The sequence below is a fragment of the Dermacentor silvarum genome, chromosome 1, assembly GCF_013339745.2.
Source record: "Dermacentor silvarum isolate Dsil-2018 chromosome 1, BIME_Dsil_1.4, whole genome shotgun sequence".
Taxonomy (NCBI): domain Eukaryota; kingdom Metazoa; phylum Arthropoda; class Arachnida; order Ixodida; family Ixodidae; genus Dermacentor; species Dermacentor silvarum.
Window position 1 is genome coordinate 238,588,285 of NC_051154.1, and position 15,996 is coordinate 238,604,280.

The window sequence follows — 15,996 nt, forward strand, 5'->3', positions numbered from 1 at the left end:
CGTGTTAGCAGGAAAACGCAGACCAACCGGATCCAGTCAGAGTTAGGCCACTCTCCTGGACTTAGCGTTCTTCTTACCTCCATTTTCTCCCCTGAAAAAAATAAAAATAAAAAAGACATCTGCGACGCACCTAAATAAAAAGTAATGTGAAGGAAAATTTGACAGCTGGCTAGTTGGTTACACATACGCGTACTTACATTTGTGCGCAAGAAATGGCGTATTCTGTCTATGTGTGCTTCAGCGGGGTTCTTTGATAACTTCTTTTTGAATTAAGTATTTTTTTTTTTTTTTGCGCACATTTGCTCAGAAATGTCAGGTGAAACGATTGCACACCAGCCTCGTCAGTTTCGGTTAACTTTGTACGGAATCGCCCCTGAGAAGGATCTGAACTACTCACCGACGCGAAAATGCGAGTGAAGCCAGCGGAAGCTTCCTCTGGAGAAGCGAAACGGCCCCGGTGGGTGTCGTGTGGGACATAACGCCGAACACCGCTCCCCCTCTGTGTCGCCTGGAAGGGGGGATGACGCGCTTGCCGGGGCCCTCACCCCCCTTGCCGGGGCTCCTCGCTCCCACCGATCGTGCGCGTTCCCGTCGCTCCACCGGCACTGCTGCTCTTTGCGGCGCCGTTCTTTTTCGTCTACGGCGCGGCCTGCTTTCTGTCAGCCGGACGTATGCGGACGTCTTCGCTTTTTTCTCCACGTCGCGAGCGCTCAGGCCCGTGAGTGTGTGTATGTGTGTGTGCGTGCCCCGCGCTGGTGACTGACACTTTGTTTCGAGCTCGCCGAGCTGCTTCTTCGTGGAAACAAGAAGCAGGGAGGCGAGTTTGACTGGAGGCAATGCGAAGAAGAAAACAAATCAAAGAAGAGAAAAATAAAGGAGCCGCGCTTCGTAGGAGAGTGACTCGCATGCAGAGACGCGGGGAGAAGAAAATATGCAACGACAGACTTTTAAAGCGCGGTGCAAGCTCGAGCGGCGAGTGTGGCGGTCGGGAAGGGAGCTGAAGGCCGTACCCATAAAGTAGAGCGTTTTAGGGCCGCGAAGTCGCAATACATGGGCGGCAATACTTTGGCGTCTCTGGGGGGAGAGAGAGAGGCGAAAGCAGGCAAGGAGGTTCTTTTGAAATATGGTCCTAATTCCTGAAAGTCAAAAGCTCAGTCGCACATCTAAGGTCTGCGTCTTAATGGAAACGACCATCTCTCTCCCTTTGTCTCTCTCCTGTTTTCCTGTCAGTAAGAGCTGCTTATCTATCCGGAAAATAAAAGCAATCACTCGAAGGCTGTTCAGAAGCCGCCTCTCGCTTACTACCGTGTCGTAGAAATTTAGTATTCGCCGGACTTTAAAAGAGCCAAACCTGTTGCCGGCGAAGGAAAATTCCTGAGCATGCACTGAACGTACAATATGAATCATCGCATAACACGTGTGACGTGTCTGTTTGTTTTAATCATTTTTAATGGTTTGTACCCCAATATGCCCTTTCTGCTCGGACCAATGTGTCATGTGTTGAAGTTATCGTTAGCAAACGACGAGTAGGGGCAACGCGCTTGTAAGAAGGACGCAGCACGTGAGCGAGAATACCGCGACCATCTTTCTGTTTTCGGAATGTATACGTATTGTCCAGAAGGAAGGAAGGAAGGAAGGAAGGAAGGAAGGAAGGAAGGAAGGAAGGAAGGAAGGAAGGAAGGAAGGAAGGAAGGAAGGAAGGAAGGAATAGACGGAAAGACGGGGAGGTTAGCCAGTTCTCCAACCGGCTGTGTGTACCGGTCGGAGAACTGGAACCATTGCTGCGGTACCCCAGCACTGTGGGGTTGAGCACACATGATTATCGCATTCGTCGTTGAAGTGATTGCGCGCTTGGCACTGAAATGTAGCTACAGTCCTCGCCGGAGTAATGTCTCGAAGCTTCGGTGCGGATACGTAACGCCAAAGGCGAGTAGGCCGGACGGACCGTTTCCTTTATATTTCGTCTTGTATGTCTCGCGTTCTGTCCGTTTCGATGCATTACCAACAGGCCCAGGATTCAATGTTGCAAAGAGATGAGAATAATTAAGCTGACTCAGTTTTTATGCTGCGTAATTCAAGCAAATGGAACCCATCTTGATGCGCGGCCATGAGATACATCTGTCGACGCCATTACTTGCGTCCGAGTGAGCAAAACTACGCTCTGCGCGACGCATGTTTAGTGTGTGCCGTTGTCACATGATGCTCGCTCAGTTCGTCACACCTCTTCTTTTTTTTTTTTTTTCGTCCCTTCTCTGTCGCAGCTTTCGTGTCCTGCTCACCAAATCCGTGCAAGAATGGAGCCTCCTGCGTGTCGTCCAACCCAAGCGGCGAGTCGCATTGCAAGTGAGTATGCACGCAAAGCGCCTTCAGGTGCGCGCATGAAGTTTGTGTGTGGCTTGCCCGGGCTAGGAAATCTGGCCAGATATTACGCTACCGTCTTGGAACTGTAACTCAGAGCTATAAGCCACAAAACAGTAATTGTTTGGGCTCTCGAGACACGTCTATAGGTGCAATGTTTTGGCGGTTTCCAGCAAGGGGAGGGGGGGGGGGGGGGGCACGAGTAGGAGCGCTCAAAACATTTACAAAAGGCTTTTGCGACGGCAAGCATTGGGATAGGCGGTAAGACCGACGCCGGCGCGAGCTATACTTTTTTCTCGTTAGATTTTCACCGAGTGTCGTGTGAAGCTGTAACGAAGTCTGAACGCGCTGAGAAAGAGCGTTGAGATTTGGTTGTTGCTTTCTCTTTTATCGTCGCGTTCATGCTCTGAGCATGCGCTCGCGAAGGCAATGAACGTTTACATGCTTGCAACGATTTGCTTTTCGTTGTCCGTTGACATTAGAGCTTATTTGAAGATACTGACGCGATTTCGCAGCATCCAGACGTGTCAGCACGTTTCAGAGGACAGAGAGCAGCACCGTGCCTCGCCAATGCTTCTTGTGTGAATCAGCGAGGGAGTTGGCAATGCACGGGACAGCTGAACCAAAGCGCAGCAGGCGAAGTCTGCTGAAACAAAAACAATGGACAAAGGAAAACGGCAATAATAAGACGACGTTTGTGTTGCTCTCGTCTTTTTTTTTTAAATCTGTTTCTTGGACCCGTCGACTGCGCGATGGTTTAGCTCACCTTACGTGATGCTTGGGGTACGTGCGGCAGCTTCCATCACTCTCGCGAATGAGTAATCTCTGCTGAAGCGATGCCCGCTGCATGTGCATGTCTGTTGCAACTTCAGGAGTTTCGTCCATGTTAGGCACGCGTTACGTCGTTTATGAACTGCGTGGCGCAAGTCAGACCGCAAGTATACAACGCCTCCTACGCCCTGTCCCATGAGCGAGCGCGTGCAGCGCCGTATTGCAACCTGATCCCGGCAGCGGCGGCGCCGCGCAGGTGAGGCGACCGACGCAGTGGTTGCACCACTTCCCGCTTCGTGGTTCCGCGCGCTCAACTGCCGCGGCTGTCTTCCTGAGCGCGCCGCGACCTCGACAAAAGGGTGTCGCCGTCATGTGCGTCAGAGGGCAGGGCACCCGGCCGTTCTCGGGATCAGTATCGCTACGGAGACGGGAAATCCACGCTGGGATTCGGTATCGCCAGCTATGACACGTGAACGTAGTACACTCGTGGCAACTAAACACACACGCACACACACACACACACACACACACACAAAAAAAAAAAAAAGTTTGCTGCTTTGTCCGAGTAAGTTGTATCAAATGCGGCACTGAATAGGTTCATGCGGAGATACTATAACTAGGAAAAGAGGAAGGTTCCGCTTGGTGACGAGCACTACTGGGAGTATGAAAGGGAAATAATAATCGAGATTAAAATAAGAAATTAATGCCGGCACCGGGCGTAGGACAGGTTAAATTCAACGAGAAACTGCTATGGGAGCACGCGGAACAAGAATATCATAGGAGCTTCTTGCATAACGAAGGCATTGTCATCCTTGTCTCTGCACGATAATCAGTGTTACGAAGACGGGCTGATCGATAGTTTAAAGACAAGACAGTTACAGTGCGGCCGGGAGCACTTTTCCTCATTTGCTCTTACAAATAACAACTTAAGTTCTTCACACACCAGTTGTTAATAAAAACAGACTTGAAAAGCGATTATGTCCCTGAGCTATCATGTTCGTGTCTCAAGAGGGTTAAAGGAACTCAGCAAAGCACTGTTTCAAGCTGGGTCGTCACGTACGCATATATCAGAGCGGGCGAAACTCGGATCGCGTTTATCACTCGCGAGCTAGGAGGCATAGTTGCGGTCCGATTTCAGCAGATTACGGTGCCAGGCATAAACTGTAATCGAGTCGCTGTACCATAATGATAATGAGCATAACTACACCAAATAAAAAATAAAAAGCGCTCTTGTGTCGGAGGGCTAAGACGAACTCGAAATTCGCTGAGCTGGTGGTGGTGCACTACTCCCGCCGTCCCAGACCGGCAGTGTAAATGGCTGCAGCAGTTACGTGCGGTGCACCCTCCAGGACAAAACGGCTGGCTGCGCAGGCAGACCAGGCGAGGTGGCGCCTTCCGAAGAGGCGTCGAATTATACGATCGAGCGCCGCCGCGCGACAACAGCATCCGCGCTGGCACCCGGTACGATACAACCGCCGCCGGGCGCGCGCGGCTCGTGGAGACGACGGTGCGAGCGAGTGGGGACATTTAATGGTTAAAGACGCGCTGGGGCTGGCGTTGCCGCATCGCGCTCGGTGAACATCTGTCGCTCGCTCGGGGCGCGATGCCGTTAGCGGTCACGTGACAGGGCAGGTGTGCTGCGCGGCGGTTGGCGTTTGCCGGCTGCCGACCGACCGAACGCGGAGGGGGGATCGAGCCGAACCCTCCTCCTCCTTTCATGGCCGACCGGGGCAGCGACCGTTGGCGGTGGGGAGCTACCAACCACCCTCCCTTTACTGGAGACCCTATTTTCCCTCGCGATGCTCCCTCCCCACCTTGATTTGGCTGGCAGGCAGGGAATGTCGGTTGCGCGATGGCCGCCATAGACGTTGGAAAGCACTCCTGACGTATCCCCGTGGCGTTAACAACGAGCGCCGTGCTCTGGGGCCGTAGGGCCTTTCTGCAGAGGCCGTACCGACCGACTAGCGTTTGGGCAGCCTACAGACAAAGTGGCCGGCCATTGAGAACCTAGGCATTGTGAGCGCTGACGTCACCAAGGAGCGCTGAACTGTTGTTGACCAGCGTTCATTACTTCATGTTCTCTTACTTTGTTTTATTCTTAAATGTGCCGGTAAATATTCAATAATATCAAGTTTCCAATTATCCGATTTTATTGCGTTAACGACACTGCTTAAACAGGTTCCAGTGGGCGTCATCTGTTGGGTCTGTAATTTCAGGCAATGCAGTTCGTAGACTACAGTAATAGTTGCTCAAGTGGAACCACACAAGGTTTCGTGCGGCTCGACGTTATAGCTCCGTGAACGCCTCGCACATGGAAGAGACACGTTAATCGCCTTCGCGTCAAATGAATGCACGCTGGGCCACCAGACAGTCCGCACGACGATTGCGGTCTTTACGTGCGCCGCCGTCGCTCTAACGACTTGCGAGGAGAGCGGACGGGAAAGAAGGCCGCTGGCGACCGCGGTAAAACGGGACCGCGACGAGTTATTTCTCCCCTATCTGTGCGGTGGCGTCGCGGAAGACATAAATACCACCTTGCGACGGTCAAATTACTGTCGACGTCTCCGTGCATTAGGACGCGCAAAACTTCTCCAGGCAGTCGATTAGGGAATTGAGTCCAACCGAAGTTCGGCAGAATCACGCTGCACAAATAGTGCCGGACGCAAGCAAGATGCTCTTTCACATTATATATATATATTCCTGTTTCACGTGATCATATTGGTCAGTGTGATATCCATGGCTACTTATTATTTTTTTTGTCCGTGTACAGCGCTTTGTGCCGAAAATACAGGTGACAATATTCGACACTCGGCTTATATAGTAGTAACGTGCGTCTCACGATACTGACTGTTTGTATTCGCGGTCTTATCCGGGAATATTTCATGTTGCTCTACAATTTTTCATTGACGCTTCTAATCTAATTATAACATTTCCGAAGTTGAATAATTAATTATTTAAAAGACTAATTAAGTAATTAGGCGGAACGCGAAAAATAATCTTGAGTGTCTCCAAGCGTAGGCAAACAACATTGCCTTGGTTCTGTCCAGCTACGTGGCATTCGCATGTGTTTAAAATCTTGGTGCACGACAGTTGGGACACCATATGTACAGCGTTACCTTGCTCCCGCCCGCTAAGTGCCGGTATATGTTACCCTTATTCATTACGTGCGGTGGTACGAATATTTGCACCGCAGCATGGAAAAACGTTCGAGAGCGCAGCAACTGCCAAGCAAGCCATGGCAGCTATTTTTCCATGACGAGAGACAAGGAACGGCGTTGGCGGAAGCGCGAACGTTCAGGCTTGCGTCACTGATCTTTGCGAGCGATCTCCCACTGCTTAGGCGCTACGGGCACTCCGCAGTGACCCGTGCGTGACCCCACCGCGGCGTGGATCAGACGGCCGACCCACGCGCGTAACATTTGGGCTGGCTCTCTCATCGCGGCCGATGCATCGGTAGGCGGCCCGCCGGTGCGAGGAACGAGTCGACGGCGCCGAGCATCGCGGGAAGGTGCCGCGATGTTCCGGTCTTCGGCGGCGTTCCCGGAGCCAGCTTCGCAAGGACACACCGGCGCAGGCTGACCCAATTAGTGCCGCGAACCGGCCGCGCGCTGCGGAGAGTAAATGCGCTGCGAGAATCGACCGAGGTCAGGCCGCGAGCCAACGGCGCCCAGGCAGGCAGCGCGGATCGCCGGCCACTTCGATGGGCTCTCGCTGTAGGGATGGCAACACCGTCAAACCGAGAAGGACTGTTGTGATGTCGTTGGACTGCGCTCTTACATTTCTTACGGGTTTACAGTTACTTAGCGCATCCCGTGTTATCTTTGCGTGCGCGCCGTCGTTCTTTTCATTTCCGTTCCGGGGTAAGAAGTTATATAGAACTTGGCGCTTTCAACTGCCACAGAAGCTTCGTTTCCACATCGCGTATACTAAAATCGTACATCAGCGTTGCGTGACGCTTCGCGACGGGCCTTTGTGGTGTATGGCCAGAGAGTGCTGTTAGTAGCACACCATTGTGGCGTTGTCTACGGAGCGTGGTGCTCGTAGAAGCGAAACCCTGGGAACCCCGGTATCGGCTCCGTCCGACCGCCTTCCCTTTTTCCTCCTTTCTCGGGGGACATACTCCGGGGGAAACTCGAGGGGCGCCGCTGCAGGCAGAGAGAGCTCCGGGCAGCAATCGACAGTTTTTCCAATCCCTGCTCTGACCCCTATACCACCACAATAATCGTCGGCAAACGGAACGGCGCTTTCGGAAACGAATCCCGCCGTTGTATGTACACCGCTTCAATGGCAACGCACGCGCGCCTGAGTCTCGAGCCGAAACTCCCCGCTTCCCTCGGTCGCGTCTTGGAGTCGTGGCGGCCTTGGGAACCAAGTGGGCACGGTGCGATTGTGAACGGCCGTGTCCCATGCGAGGAGACGTGTGAGGGGGGACGGAGGGCAGACAGTCCGCACTCGGGACCGATCTGCTTGGTTGACTTGGGCGTTTGGCCTTGGGGGCTCGGTTCAACTCGCATTCATTTGTCCTGCTTTGATCCGCACGCTGTGCGACAGCGCCCTTCCTTTCCCCTCCCTTCTTCCCATGTCCCTGTATTGGAGAAGTAGGGACCACCAGGCGAAAAGAGAAAGCGGCGCCTTACTCCCTGCTTGCGAATATAATAAAGGTACCGTTGTAGTGAGCGAATTCACAACATAGTCGAGCCCAACACGATCCTAACAGAACCAGGAGCTCTGTAGAACGCCTAAAGTTTGTGTGTTTGCAATAATCACCGCTTGGTCGTTATCGAACTGCTCTTAGCAAGTAGCTTTCACGCCAACTCATGTGGTAGAATTTGCGACGACATTTCAAGCAACTGACTGACTCGACTACTAGTCGTGTGTGTGTGGCCGCATCAACCCTCAAATCCTCCCTTTCCTTTCCTTATTACTTTTATTTTCTCATCTTCTCTTTCACACCACTTTTTCCGAGTCGGCGGGCGCCGCGTGCCGTGGACGATGGGCATTGCCGCGACGCGACGGCAAAAGTAAAGCGTGCTGCCCCCTTCCGTGCTTGCAGTCCGGACTCGCTTTTTCCAATCTCCCAGCACTGGCGCGTGAGTGGCACCGCCCGGTCGGCGAGGAGGAGCAAGCCTGACCGTGGTCGGCCCCTTTCGGCGCGGTCTTCGTTTCGGCGGCCTCCATTGTTCCGAGAGCTCACCGCACATCTCCAGGAAGCTCGGCACTGAAGCGCGCGCCTCGAAAGTTGGGCCTCCGCCGCACGCGCTCTGCAGCCGAGTCTAGCAATGAGCGACTCTGGGGTCTAAGGCCACCCGCGACGCGTCGCGATTAAGAAAGTGCCGCGGCTCCGGGGAGACTCCTCTGTCCCGTCCTGCTCTATATAACGCCCTTGCTTGCGTACGGTCTCGGGGGCAGCGCCCGGTGTGGAACGGAGCTATGGCCGTCGCCTATGGGCTCAATAAATCGATAGTGCATATCATCTAGGAGATGCGCGGATCGTTCGTTATACTTTCTCTTTACCTTCAGTGCGAAACTTCCCCGCATAACTATTTCAAAACAGCTGCGTTAACTAGCGGCGTCGTAAGCTTCGTTGCGTCTCTAATGATAGGCTGGTGAATTCTCGCCTCATTGGGCGTTTGTGTGTTACACACGTTTGTTCGTTTAATGTTTGTCTTTTATTCTCCACGCCTCAAACTGCTCCGCGAAATTTTGCAATGCCAGCACCTCGGATCCCCGCACTCGCTAGTGGACCGGGCGTCAAGTCAGCGCTTTATTAGCACGCGCCGTCACTTCCGCAGATATCACACCCGTCATCCTTATTGAGACAAACAGTGTCCTCCCTCTGTGCCCTACAGCTTTTGCGCCTCTTGACGAGGATCTTATTTTTGTTCGCCTTATGTGTCTGTATGACGGAAATGAAGCGCCCTCCTCAGGCCCTGCGGAAGCCGAGGGACTGCAGCCACAGAAAAGTGCAGCGTTGATTAGGACGGCAGAGTGGAGGGAGGGGGGGGCACGGGAGCAGACGGAAGACCGAAAACAAGGTCTAGAGGACGAGGGGAACGCTGGCGGATGAGCGAAACGAACAAACTGGACCGGGATGGCCCACCCGAGCGTCGACGGCGCGGACAGGATGGAAAGAGGGGGGGGGACCCCTGCGTGACACGGCTACGCCAATGAAAGAGAGGAAGAGCGGCCGTCGGTCATGTTCCGGGGCGACGCAGGAAGGCGCCAATTAGGCGCAAACAAGGACGGACGGCCATTCGGCGCGCCTCCACGCCGCCCTTTATTTTCAGCTTTCTGCGCTTCGTCACGCTGTCTATCCCCCTCATGCACGACTCGACATCATGAACTCAGCGTTTTATTTTGTGTTTTATTTTAATTATTATTCGTTTTCCTACCGCAACGCGAAACTTTTACGCCACCGGCGAAACGAAGTGCGATGACGACAGGGTACGGGACTCGCGCAGTCCGTTTTGTATGAGCTAAGCCCCCCCCCCCCCCCCCCTCCCTCGCTTATTTGCTCCACGCAGACCTGCAGACCATTTTCCCCCTTTCTTTTCCAGTGCGACTTGTAGAGGACTATCTTGTTTTCGAAAAATGGGAGACGCGAAACGTACGATACACTGCACAGTGCGTGCAGATGCAAAGGACGGTGCAGACGGAGACTCGACTTGGCGCGCACACCGACTAGCGCCAATAAACGAAGCCAGTAGATTAGCGTCGGCGTCGTCCTATGGGACACGGGAGACAACGCAGTGATACGGGAAAGCGGAAATGGAGCGCCCTGCCGCCGCCGGTCAATCGCTGTTGGTGCAAATGGAAGAAGCGAAAAAAAAAAAAAAAAAAAAAAGCTTGCGCTAGCGCCCTGCCGTCGCACCGTGAGAAAACCGGTGAATGCGACTCGGGACACACGATTGGTCGACGCGGCTTGCGTTGCTCGTTGTCGGAGAAGCCGACCGGATCCGCGCTCGCGCGCGCGGGAGGCCGCGCTCCGTAGCCGGAAGAAGACGTGATCGAGCTGCTAATTTGCCTCGCAGCGACGCATTCGGCGATCCGCGACCGGCGAACGTCGCGTCTTGAGACACCAGCCCTTGTGTGTGTGTGCGCGGTGCGGTCTATCGGCCGCCCCCCATCTTGTCGCGTAGCAGCGCAGTCCCTCCCCGCGGTGCATAGCGATTCACTAGGAAAATTAAAATGAGTCTGCGACACGACTCGCCCGCAGAGCAGTTTGTTGTCGTCGACGTTCAGCAAGGATGGCGGTCACGTATACACGGCGCCCCTGAATGAAACGGAAAAAAAGATCGAATCCTTCTCAAGGCACGGGAAAAAACATTTGGGAGAGAAACGGGGAGTCTATGGCGCGCATCTAAGAGAGCCATCTCGACATCTGCCCAACGCCCATCGAAACCAGCTGCGGTCTGGGAGAAAGAAAAAAAAAAAAAAAAAGAACTTCGGATCTGTGCTTCAACCGCAACGATAACAGACCGCCTCCTGTTCTTCTCGAACTGTTACGCAAACTGTCGAACGTCATGAAGCGAGCACCCGGGTGACGCACTCCCACTAAGGAACTCGAATTGCATTGTGCGGCTTAACGCATTAAGAAGCACGGCAACCAGGAAATGAATAGTAGAGTGAGACAGCAGTCGCCGGAAAGCACTGCATGCGTTTTGTGCACTGCACAATACGGTTCGCTCGCAAAAGACAAAAACATCTGAAATGCCTTGTTCTTGCGTCCAGTGTCGTTGCGCCATCGGATACATATGCTGGGCGTGACGACTCTCCTGTATGCGAGGGCCCGAGCGATTTCCCTGGCAAGGACTCATGTTTTGTGCGCTCTCGCAAGGACATCGGGTGAGGCAGCCAACGGAACGACACCCAGAAGTAACTATCCGCGGGGCAATGAAACAACACGCCTTCTGTTTGGCGTGTGCTAAAATGGCTGACCGCTGCCCGTTAATGTGCTCCGCGTCTGGTGATTGCAGGCGAGCGGTATGGATGACTGGCATTGTATCATCAGCGAATGAGCGGAGAAGACACTTTCGAAAAATGACCACGAAATTAACTGCCAGCGTCGTGGGCCAACACATGCAAGAGCAATGTAGCACTGCTCTGGCTTATGTCTGGGTCGAAGCATGGTCTTGCGTCCGTTCAATGAGGCGTGCATCGCGAACGCGATGCACGGATGATCCAACCGGAGCAAGCCGCTGTGCAAAAACCCGCTGCGTTACGTGTTGCAGATGCCGCGTAACAAGGAAGAAGCGGGCCCATGCTCGGAAAGTGGAGCAAAGATGGTTGTGCTTCTCATGAGCAGCTCACCCCCCTTCGCATCTTGGGCCGCTCGGAGCGCGTCTCATTAGCAGCGGCGGGAAGCAGCTATCGGCGCCGATCGTCGCCACTGGTGGGAACGGCCGCCGATGCGCTCCTCGGCGCCGTCCATTTGCATGCGGTCCGCGAGGTCGTTCCGCTCGCCGGCTACCGCGGGCGCGCGAAGCCTCCCCCAGCGCGCATCGAGATGATGGCGAAACCACGCTCGACGGACGGATGGCCTCGCTGCGGCGGTGGCGAGCGCCCGCCGACCTTACCGGCCCCGAGCCACAGTCGCTCCCGCTGTTCCCGACCCGTTCTTTTGGGAAAGGTCTTGGATGTCTCCTGAGCATTTCACAAGCGATCGTTGCTGAAAGGCGCGCCGAGGCTTCAGCTGTTGCTGCTGGCTGGATGCTGCTGCGTCCGTGTGAAGCGCGGACGAAAGTGCCCGTTCGTTGTTTCATTCGACCGTGCTCTGAGCAAGACTGTGAGGCTATGGCACCTCTTATCCACGTGAATATCCGGTGTACAAAGTTATGGGCGCAGGCTCTTCGCGGGGCTGAACGAGTGACGTTCCTGTCTGACTCGAGCCTTGAGAGACACTCGTTCAGCTGCCTGAGCTTGCGCCGTGACGCCATCCTAAAAGCACCTTGACCACGGCTTTACCATGCAGCATGCTCATCTTTAATCAACCGGACCAGGAAGAAGGAGAACAGAGATAGAGATTAAAAGAAACGGCGAATAAGATCCGAGTAGATAGGTTCGTTACGTGACTCGCGTCTGTTGGAAACTCGTTATGGCGTCGTGACTCGTGAAAACACGTCGCGTGCAATAAGGCACGGCTTTGAAAGCTCGCACTTCCGGGCTCGCGGGTTACTTTCTTCCGGTCACGTGAGGGCTCCTCCTAAGGCGCCACCGTGCCGACCGCACGCGCGTCGTGTAGTAATCGGCCACAACGCGCGCGCGCTCGTGAGCGGCGTCCGACGACGCGCACAGGCCTTCGCGGTTCACCGGGGTGGGTCACGAACCGGATTCGGTGCGGCCCCCGCCGCCGCCGCCGCCGCAGCCAGCAGCGGGACAGCCGAGCGAGAGCCTTCCGAGGAGGGGCCACGCACTGCACGCGGAGAACGAAATTATACGGGGCCAGCGACGGGAGTGTGGCAACGGCGGGGTCACGTGTACCCGGCTGATGGACAGCATTCCGGGAAAGGAGGCTGCTCTTGTTGCTGTTGCACTGTCTCGCTGCACACGTCCGGCGGTGACGAAGGTCTCTGCCGTCGGCTATGCGATCCGCAACAAGAGGCAACAAAGTGGACGCGTTTTGCAAGAATCTAAGGTGGGAGGCAAAAGGAGGAAGAAGGACAGGCTGCCATGTTAAAGGACAAGAATGTATTCTCTTGCGAAGGCTGCATTTTTTTTTCGACGCAGATCCTAGAAGTCACTGCTGACCCGTTCCGAGGCAGAAACTGATGTCAGGCGAAATATCGCGTACGAAACCTACGGATTTCTCTTTCTCTCTCACACACGCACGCGCGCAAGCACAACCATGCGTAATCACTCGCTGCCCGCTGACTCGCTCACCGTACGCATATTTGCTGCCACTTTTTTTTTTTTCTTTTCGTGGCACAACAGAGCACAGTAAAGCCAATACAAGCTGGGCGACACTGTTTTTTGCTCGCCTAAAGTGCACGTTATTAGCGTAGGTTAGCTGCCTGCGGGCATATACTGGCACGGGAACGCCGTTCACCTCGACTGGCGTCGACGTACGGCAGTGGCCGTGAGAAAGACAGACCGGCGCTGAGCCGGAGCGAGGTTCTCAACGGGAGGCGCTCAGCGTCCTTTGTTGCTCCTTCGAAGATGCCACGGGCCAGCATCGCGCCTTCTAAGGTACTTCTAAAGTGTAAGGCATATAGTACAAGACCACGAGCTGTCTTAATTGATCATGATTACACCCAGCTAAGTCGGGTGTAATCAAGAGGCTCTAATGAAATAATGAAACAGAGCTTTACTGCTCGGTACTTGCACGACCGCGAATTTTGCGCCTATATCGAAGTAACAGGTATAACGAAATCGTGGCATTTGGTCTTCCGCGCCCGTCAAGTAGTGTCGACGTAGCGATTATAATGTTTGTGTATAACAAAAGTATCCTCCATTTCCATCCATTCCCGTTATAACGAAGTTTGGCAAGTGTACGCTATAGTTCTTTTATCGCGCCGTTCTCTGTCGAGGCCGAACTTTCACGAAGCCATGGACGCGCAGAGCGAAAAGCAGCGCGCTTCTGTAGTCGTTCTCGAAGAGGCCTCTCTGTGCGAGTGCGCCGATCAGCGGGGCGAGCCGCGGGATGTGCCGGCGACCTCTCTATCTGCGTTGCCGCCGAAGACAGATGCATCGCGGCATTCCAGCGACGTGGAGCCGCGCGGACCGGTTGGCGAGGTGCGCTCCCGCTGACTGGCATCGCCGTCTCTGCATGGCGATCACGCGCGCCCTGGGCCGGGATGGACGCCGCGGTCGTCTCCCCCGGCGGGTTTCTTCCTCGCGAGAGAAGCCGCCAGCCAGCCTGTTTTCTTCTTCGGCGGCCTGGGAGTGCGCGCGGGCCTTCCCTTATCTCCGCCGCCGTTCGGTCGGTTCGTGGTGGCTGCATGCAGTCGCGCCCTTCGGCGGCCGGGGGTGCCGCCGACGTGCGCCGCATCCCAATCGAGGCGACGCCTATTTGGGGCGCGCGGATTTCGCACACGCAGGGGCGGCGACGGGATCGGTGTCCTCGCGGCGGGCCACCCGTTTCCCTATCTTCCGCCGTCGTGGTAGCGACTGTCCTCCGGCACGACTACCTGCGCGCGTGCGTGCTGGTGTTTCGCAGCCTCCGCGACCGCCTCGTCGCTGATGGTTCTTAAATGCGTTTCCGCGAGGTTAGCCGAGCGAAGTGCAGGCAAGCCTGCTACGAACATGGCTACCCGATCGGCTGGGGGCGCGTGTTTATCTAAGCGTTGTCAATAGTTGACCGCTACGAAGACTGTTCTTTCTTTCTTTTTTTTTTTTAATGCGATCCGCTGTGGAGAACAAAGCAAGTCGAGCAAACAGGTCGCGCCTCCTCCGCCTCGCGGAGAATTTTGGTAGTCGCGTGCGAAGCGGCACTTGTGCTTTCCGTCGTTGCTTCCGAGCCTTGCGCGGACATGCACCACAGCGGGGGTCATCCCTGCGAGCAGCTCCTGGGAAACAATGAGCGGCCGCCTCGGTTGGAATCGGGTCGTTATACATCGGAGGCCGGCCAAATGGTCTTCGCCGCTCGGCATGATTCGAGCGGGCGCTGTCTCGGTCGCTCCGGTCGATCGTCGTGTTAGGCGCGGTCTCAGGTGGGCCTAATGCGTCCCTGTGGCTGGGAGGATTCTGGGACAATGGGGCTAAAAGAAACCGCGCTCCGGCTGCTCAGCGGTGCGCCGCCCCTGCGGCGTCCCTGGGAAGTCGCTTTGTTTGCGGAACCACTGAGGCGGCCGCGCAAGCAACCGCGGTCATTGCGCGGAGAGGATCAGCTCGCCCAGAAACGACCGCCGCTTGCATTAAGCCGTCCGTCCATCCAGTAGCTTGACGGGACACGCGGATGCAGATTGTGGGTTCAACGTCTGCGGCGAGCATCTCCGCCATCGGCGTCTATCACCGGCGCTTGAGAAATCCACCCACTCCATTAGACTTTATACCATCCCTGTCCGAAGCGCTCCAGCAACATCCGCACGACATGAAACCACTCTGCACAACGCCGGAGTTGCGCATTCGGCCCTGCATAACTGTAAGCTTAGTACATCTCAAGATAGCACGCGAGGTGCAAACGCTTCGCCGTTACGTACATACATACGTGCAGTAAGTAACATCGACTGCGACTCTCGATAGCATTGCAGATTTGGCACGCGTCGGCCATCGAGAGCGGAAACACCGCCCCTCATTTCGCACAGCGCAGCGTGCCAGCGCGCACGCGTTTGGCGGTACTAGCTGGCTCGCGATGCGAGGTCGGCCGGCCCACTCTCGTGGCACGCCTATACGGCGCCCGCGTCGTGCAGCTCTTGACCGGCGGCTGCCCATGAGCAGCGCTTTGGCGTCGCGCTGCCGCGGGCCCACGTCTCCCGTCTTCAATCTGCGAGGCGCACTTCAGCGTCCAGCTCGCGCACGGCCACTTCTAGCATGCCAATGTCGGAGAAATGGAGAACATTCTTTACTCGCACTGATGCCGTATCAGTGCTCAGTCGTGTGCGAAGACTTAAGTATAGTAAAAGTGGAACTTTGATGCCCCGAGTAGTAAAGGAAGATCAAGCTATTCGATCGAAGCTTCCAGATACTCGAGGGCTCGTATTCGCTTTCACGCTTGGATTGTTCGTAAGAGAAATTTTGAGCCAATCCTGATGCCGTAATATTAGCGAAGGTGGCTGGCCAATGTAAAATACGGATTAAAATGTTTGGGGATTCGCGTTCATGGCCGCCTTATTAATGAACAATGTTTTGACAAACTTTCTGCACAACCTTCGGAGAGAAGGAGTAACAAGAGAGAGTTAGCCGTGGAAGATGTCAGCCTCCCCTCAACCG

General features: G+C 55.1%; 1 protein-coding gene across 2 annotated transcripts in view; it reads left to right on the forward strand.

The window, feature by feature from the left end:
* The window catches only part of LOC119436976 (neurogenic locus Notch protein), a 72,740-nt gene that overhangs the window by 19,521 nt on the left and 37,223 nt on the right, over window positions 1–15,996 (forward strand). For both annotated transcript variants that reach the window (XM_037704026.2, XM_037704027.2), the window contains exon 2: window positions 2,262–2,343. In XM_037704026.2, coding sequence (XP_037559954.1) covers window positions 2,262–2,343 — 82 coding nt within the window. The remainder of the gene's footprint in view (window positions 1–2,261; window positions 2,344–15,996) is intronic.